We start from the raw sequence: 7,607 nt of genomic DNA, 5'->3' as shown, positions 1-7,607 counted from the left end.
TAGTTGTTGAATTTTCATGGGAAAAAAGGACACTAGCAACACTGGTGGATCTATAGTGGTGCCCGGTGATGCACGCACTGATAACACCTATTTTTTTCTGTATGTAATGGAAGTTTTTTTGATTTTTTTACTTATTTTTTATGTACCGGCAACATCTATTTCAACTCGGTAACACCTAATATGAATTCCTGCGTCTAGCAAATTCAAGGGTGGAATACATATCCTCGTTTAATAATAATAATAATAATAATAATAATAATAATAATAAAATAGAAAACTGACAAAAAAATATATATAATTTTATCATTTTTCATGTATTTAAGTGGGTTACACAGTAACTGCAAACGGACCATAGCTGATGGATTCGCCGATCATAAAGATCGTGGTGTCAAATTTTCAAAATTATGTCCAAACCTGTAGAAATGTATATACCATAGGGACCGAACCGAAACTGTAATTTACTCTTAAGTGTATAATAAATTAGAAAAGGGAGTTGTGAAAGAGATGTGATACGTGGATTTCGCTTATTGGCGTTGGAAGACAGCTAGTATGAAAATAACGGATGAAGATCCGTCCTATATATTGTAGGATAATTTGACCATTTGACCATCACCACCGTCCCCGCGGCCATGGATCACCACTAGCCGGAAATATTTGTATTTGTGAATATTAATTTGTCTGTGATTTGTGTATATGAATATTAACGTTTTAGAAAAGGTCTAGCTCACTGTAATATTGTGCGATCAACTTTAAAGTTTTTACCAAACATTCATGAATGTGTGAATACATTAACTGATAAAAAACATTTTTATCAGAGAAATTAGTAAAATTAAACATTATCGTGTAAATCATTAAGAAAGCTATTTCGTTATATAAATTCATAAAGTATAAGACTTTATTCTATAAAATTATAACCCTTTAGAAATTTAACATATGATTTATATACAACTTAATATAAATATTTTATTTTGATTATTGTATAATATATATCGTTAAATCTCCATTAATAAGTCATGAAATAACTCGGAACAAAAGAAGGAAACATCAAATTTCACTTGGATTTTCTTTCCATTTACACATAAAATCTTTAAGTATGGACGCTAGCTACGTTGTAATAATAATAATAATAACAATAAAAATAATAAAATAATAAAATGAATTTTTTTAAAAAATCTAGAAGGAGTAATTAGTCAAAAGGGTAAACTTTAGAAAGTTTCAAACGGCAGAGGTTAATTTGATAGCATTTTTTGTTTCTCTTTTTACAATGATATGATTAATTAATAGTCTAATTTATTAGACACCATTGTAAAAATTATTATCAAGATATTAAATCATTTCTTATATATTGAATACATGTTATATTATAAATATATCTATGACTATATATGATTAAAATTCTACCATTGATAATTAACCATACCAAATATTTCGAAGTTGCATCATGTGACCCCATCACTCTCTTATCATATCATATGCCAGCGAAAAGTGAAAATAACAACAGTAATAATATAGTATATAAATTATAAAGTTACACATTTGACTTTGTAAAATATTTGTTGTCAAATACACACCCAAATGTGTGTTTTTGTGTGTGTTTTACGTGTATTTTTTTTTTTTGTGTATGTGTGTGTTCGTTTAAGCCTTTAATGAAGGGACACGTTGCCATGGAGATTAACACAGGACGGCCACCGAATCCCATTGACTTCCCCTTTGTTTCTTGTCTTCTTTCCCCCTCTTTTTCTCTCTCTCTATACGTATATATATATACACAAGTACTCGCATTTCTATGGACCTACATCTCTCTATCTATCTATCTCTATCTCTCTCTCTCTAAAACTCTTTTAGTAAGCAAACGTACAGATTAAAGAACTTAAACTTAAATTTACACCATGGGAAGATCACCTTGTTGTGAAAAGAATGGGTTAAAGAAAGGTCCATGGACTGCAGAAGAAGATCAAAAACTGATTGAATACATTCAGAAGAATGGCTATGGAAACTGGAGAACTCTCCCCAAGAATGCTGGTAAGTGCTTGAATTTATGGACTACAAGAGAGTGGCTGTGGAAACTGTCTCTATGAATAATCACTGATCATTTTCGGGTTGAACTTTATGGTGTTTAGGATTACAGAGGTGCGGAAAGAGTTGCAGGTTAAGATGGACGAATTATCTGAGACCCGATATTAAAAGAGGAAGGTTTTCTTTTGAAGAGGAGGAAACAATTATTCAACTACACAGTGTGTTGGGGAACAAGTAAGTCAACAAGTCAACTTTTTAATTGATTTTATATTTGATTAATCACTTGGATGATATTTGAAAACATGGGTTTAATTTGTTCAAAATGTTAATTTTCAAAACGGGTTTGGTTAAAGATTTGAAATTTTGGTTTTTAGTTGTCTAATCATTTGATCATTTCACAGGTGGTCTGCTATTGCAGCTCGTTTGCCAGGAAGAACTGATAACGAAATCAAGAATTACTGGAACACCCACATTAGAAAAAGACTTCTTCGAATGGGAATTGATCCAGTTACCCATAATCCTCGACTTGATCTTCTTGATATTTCATCCATTTTAAGCTCATCGTTTTATAGCCAATCTCACACAAACATGTTCGGGGTTCAACCAGTGGTTAACCCTGAATTGTTGAGGTTAGCAGCATCACTCCTCTCTTCTCAACGCAATCAAAACACTTTTGTCCACCAAAATGGTCAAGAAAACCAATTCGGAAGTCCCCATCAAGTTCAAGAAAATCATCTAGTCCAACTCCAAAACCAAGATCATCAAACCCTAATTCAAGAAATCCCTAGTTGTGCCCCATTGAGTAATTACCCTAGCTGTGTTCAATACTCTAGTGAATCTTCCCAACTCATGGAACCAAATGTAGACCAACTTCCTTCGAGTTTTTCGCATGTTAACCCACAAACTTGCGCATTGAATGATTGGCAAAACAATCTTGATAACTTTATCGCCATCGACAACTATGGCTACCATCAACACGTAAGTGATTTTGACTTCAACTCACATTTGTCGAATCTATCAACACCTTCGTCAAGTCCAGCTCATCTAAATTCGAACTCGAACTCCACTTACATCACTGGAAGTAGCAGCACCGAAGATGAAAGAGAAATCAGCTATTGCAGCAATTTGTTCAAATATGAATATCAAGAAATCTTGGAGTCGAATGCTTTTATGTAATTTTTGAATATATTGTAATTTGAATCCAGCTACATGATCATAATCCAAAAGGTTCTTTTGTTTATTTTTTTTAGCTAGATTTCCATTATTGGTATATCATTTGTTTGAACTATTTTTGATTGAATGCTTTGTCAAATTTAGTAAGAATATAATATCCTAACACAACATAAAAAAAATAAAAATTCCCAATCAAGAATGCATTTGTTTAGGATTACAGAATAAAGAATACACAACATACAGACAAATTTTATATCTTGAAAGTTGACTTATGCAAGGCCATCTTGACAGGTGTACAATTAAAGAAGTAACTAAAGAAAAATATTTGATTATCAATTAAATATATATATTTTCTAATCATATATTACAATTCAAATTATTAATTTCTTCGAGTGTTAGTTTAAAAAAAAGTAAATTAGAGATTAGGTTTTACTATTATTTTTTTAACAGCAAAAAGATTACGTTGCAAGACAATCTTAAAAGTAATTTCTTCTTAGAAAATAAGTGTATACAATTATATAATTATTTAAAAACCACCAATAATTGGGATTTGAAAACAATAAAGAACTTTATAATTGTGTGGTCCTTTCACAAACACACACACACATATATATATATATATATATATATATATATATATATATATATATATATATATATATATATATATAACCAATTATTTTTGACGTATTAACGTTTAACTTATTCTCAACCAATTATTTTTAAAAAAACTAGATATGGGCATAATAGTCAATTAACATATAAAATTATTAATTAATTTATAATTATAATCCAAAAATTATGGTAACTTATTTAAATATGAGCTTATAAGTATGGTAATTGTAAGAACCTATATTTATGGTATAAGTGTTTTAGATTGCTATTATGTGTTTAAGGGCATTTTGGACCTTTTGGTAATGTTTGAATTGTAAAATGCTATTAAGTGCCTATTATGTGTTTGTTAGATGTTTTAAAGTAATGGAAATGTGTCATTAAGCATGAAGAATGAGTTAGAATTAATGGGCATAGGATTTGGGTATGAAATGCATTGAAAAAGGAATGGAAGGTTGATTACAGCTCCACCACGACATGGTGAGCAGCTTGTCACGACATGATGGTTGAGGTGGTGATTTGGGTGAGATTTCGTCATAAGTAATAGTAAACTTACTTTGCACCGCAGTGTGATATATGGATATCATGACGTGGTGGCCAAAGTAGGTTGTTATTAGGGATTTCCACTACGCCGTGTATGAAAGCTGACTGCGGGTTCATTTAAGTCACCACGTCGTGGTGGAGGTCTCACAAGGGCGCGGTTTCGAGATAGATTAAAGATCAGTTAAGTCCTTATTATTGCTCAAAACACTTCTCATTTTGTTGAGAAAGGGAGAGAGAGAGAGAGAGAGAGAGAGAGAGAGAGAGAGAGAGAGATAGATAGAGAAAGAAAGAAAGAAAGAAAGAAAGAGAGTATGACAATTTCGAGGTTGAAGAAGGATTACAGAGTGATCAAGAGTGTTTGTAGCAAGGTTTGAGCACTAGAAGCTCCGTGATGTATCATCTTCTCCATTTTCAAACGTTTTAGGGCTTTAATGATGTTTTGATGATTTGAGCTAGTTAAGCAAGACTAGTCATGAATATTTTGTTAGTAATGTCTAATCTTGTGTTAAGAAGCTTAATAAATGATTTTTATAGAAGTTCCATGGTTAAATCCAGGTTTTGATTATTAGGGTTTGAAACCCTAGAAATTAAAAAATCATGAAATGGTTGTTATATGTTAAGAGTTTGTAAGATTAAGCCTTAAGAAGCTCCATTTTAGTAGTTTGATAAGGTTTTGGGCAAAGAATTGTCAAGTTGGAGTTTTATCCAAAATATGAGTTTTGGCTAAGGATTTCTATGAAGCTTTTAATGGTTTAAGATCTAATAAAAAGGGTTTAATGTATGAATGACATATGTTGTGGCAAAGGAAGAGTTGGAGTCTTTCAAGAGAATATTTGAAGAAGGTTTGAAAGTAGGTTGTTATTGTCTACATAAGAGGTGAGTTATATTACCTTTTAAAGTATGATTTAACGAGATAGATGTGTTGTTAAAGTATGTATGGATGATCATGGGGTAGTAGATTATACCTTTGTTATGCTAATTTTTTTTAAATGAGATTGTATGAATGATATGTTAGATTATAATATTATGTGCACATATATGTAATGAATAAGAATTAGGGATCCTAAGAAAGAAGAATGTCTAGAGTTTGCATGGAAACTGTAGAGATCACAAAGACCAGTAAATTATATATATATATATATATATATATATATATATATATATATATATATATATATATATATATATATATATATATATATATATATATATATATATATATAAAAGAGACATTCGTATAATGTACGAACTCGAAACACAATTCTCATTCACTTATTTAATTAAGGGTAATTTGGTCAAGATGAAATTGAAGTAGGTTGGGTTGAGATGAACGCGTCTTTTTTTGCATATAAGAAAAACAATCATATACACCTTGACTAATTAATAAATTCTCATAACAAATAGATTTTCTATTTGAATTTTTCCTTTTGCTTGCATTTTCTTAATTGATCAAGTAAGTTTTGATTAGATCATCGGCTTTTCTTAGATTGATTTTAGTAATTAGTTGAAATATGCATAAAAGCTTTGTTTTCCTTACATATTCTATTCTTTCCATATCCTCATTCAATTCACAAATATTTTTTTTTCTATTTAAGCAATATAATGTTGATTCAAGGAGTTAATCGATCTGATTTGTTAGAACTATTTGTTCAAATTTGTGATTTACACAATAACATTGACCGATACTCTATTTTTTATTTTTAGGTTAAAAAATCAAATTTTCCAACTAATATTCACACCTTTTAAATGAATTGCTCTATTCCATAAAATTTGATATTTTCCATGTTGTTCGATATCCATAATGAATTTGTTGATTCCATAAAAATTGATTTTTCTCAGCTATATATATTCTTACATCTCCCTTACTAAACACTCGATTCTAGAAAATTAATATTTTTTCATCTACTTTAGATTAGTTCCATTAAATTAGTTTTTTATATGGGTTATTCTGTATATAAGCAGATTTAATACAAAAGTATTAAATGATAAAATTATAAAACCTGACTTTTTAACACAAATTACACCTAATTTTTTTAACTTTTAAATAATGAATCATGGTGTACAATTATGCTAAACTGCTAGATACAAGTAGTTACCATAAGGATTAGAACAATGATCCGAGTCATACACTACTAACTTCATACTTCTCTATCCAGTCTACCTGAACTTGAAAGGGGTACAACAATAAAGAGTAAGGTACAACAAGCTTAGTGAGTAACATTAGTAACAAGATACAAAATAGTTACACAATGAGTTATATCAACACATCAACAATTCAATACAATCTCCAAGTGCCCTTTTACTAAAGCTACTATAATGGTCAACACCCAACCAGCAGTACTAGGTCCACTAAAACTATCACCATAGTCAACATCAGACTAGTAATAGTACGACTACCATATCTATCGTAACAGTTAACATTCGACTAGTGGTACTATAACTACCACATATATCATAACAATCAACATCCAAGTAGTGGTACTACAACTATCACATCTATCACAACGATAACATCTGACTAGTGATGCTACGACTACCATATATGTCACAACAATCAACATTCAGCTAGTGATATTATAACTACCATATCTATCACAACAGTCAACATCTGACTAGTAATACTACGACTACCATAAATACTATACTCTATAGTTAATATCTTCTACTATCAATATGTACTCATCTTATGGCTCATCCATATGCAACAAGTAAATAATATGTATGGATATTACCGAACCAATTCCATACTCATTACCACCGTATTGGGTATTTTCATCAACAATTCACCTAGTGGATATCCTTCGTCATGTGGGTTGTATATCATAACGATATATCATCCATCCATTTCTTGTGCCACTGTATCAGTATTGAATACAAACATCTAGTCTTTTTATCAACTTAAATCTCTATCATCTTCATTTTGCAATTATAGCTATCAATCATATTGTGGATTATAAAACCTTGCAGTCTATTAGGCCACAACCTATCAAACACAATTGTTTATTAGTCTTATATTAGCTAGATATAACTATCTTCTTCACCAAGTTCCTTAGTAACTCCACTGATTAATTGTAACATAATTATACCTCATGGATATCGACTTGCAACATACAGCAATCATACCATTTTACTCGCAAACACCCGTAAGTCATCCTATTTTTGACCTTATTATCTACACCTATATTTAATTCGCTATTAATCCTTATACAAGCTTCATTATGGATTAATAAAAAATGATATCGTACAACATCCATAAGGTTCAT

At 30.4% G+C, this 7,607-nt stretch overlaps 1 protein-coding gene across 1 annotated transcript; it reads left to right on the top strand.

Annotated features, from left to right (window-relative positions):
• The first annotated feature begins 1,791 nt into the window (after positions 1-1,791).
• Positions 1,792-3,256, top strand: MYB102 (MYB-like 102). The gene is made up of 3 exons (XM_079058525.1): positions 1,792-2,022; positions 2,121-2,250; positions 2,418-3,256. Exons 1-3 carry the CDS (start codon positions 1,890-1,892, stop codon positions 3,190-3,192), a joined length of 1,038 nt encoding a protein of 345 aa, XP_078914651.1. The 5' UTR covers positions 1,792-1,889; the 3' UTR covers positions 3,193-3,256.
• Positions 3,257-7,607: the final 4,351 nt, after the last annotated feature.

Source organism: Lactuca virosa, chromosome 7 (genome assembly GCF_052849685.1).
Source record: "Lactuca virosa cultivar CGN04683 chromosome 7, Lactuca_virosa_CGN04683_v6, whole genome shotgun sequence".
NCBI lineage: Eukaryota > Viridiplantae > Streptophyta > Magnoliopsida > Asterales > Asteraceae > Lactuca > Lactuca virosa.
This window is presented reverse-complemented; position numbering and strand designations above follow the sequence as displayed.

Excerpts from the sequence above, each read along its gene's own strand:
- MYB102 (XM_079058525.1), top strand. The coding sequence starts at position 1,890 with ATGGGAAGATCACCTTGTTGTGAAAAGAATGGGTTAAAGAAAGGTCCA. Across the intron at positions 2,023-2,120 it reads AACTCTCCCCAAGAATGCTG|GATTACAGAGGTGCGGAAAG; the intron begins GTAAGTGCTTGA and ends TATGGTGTTTAG. Across the intron at positions 2,251-2,417 it reads CACAGTGTGTTGGGGAACAA|GTGGTCTGCTATTGCAGCTC; the intron begins GTAAGTCAACAA and ends ATCATTTCACAG.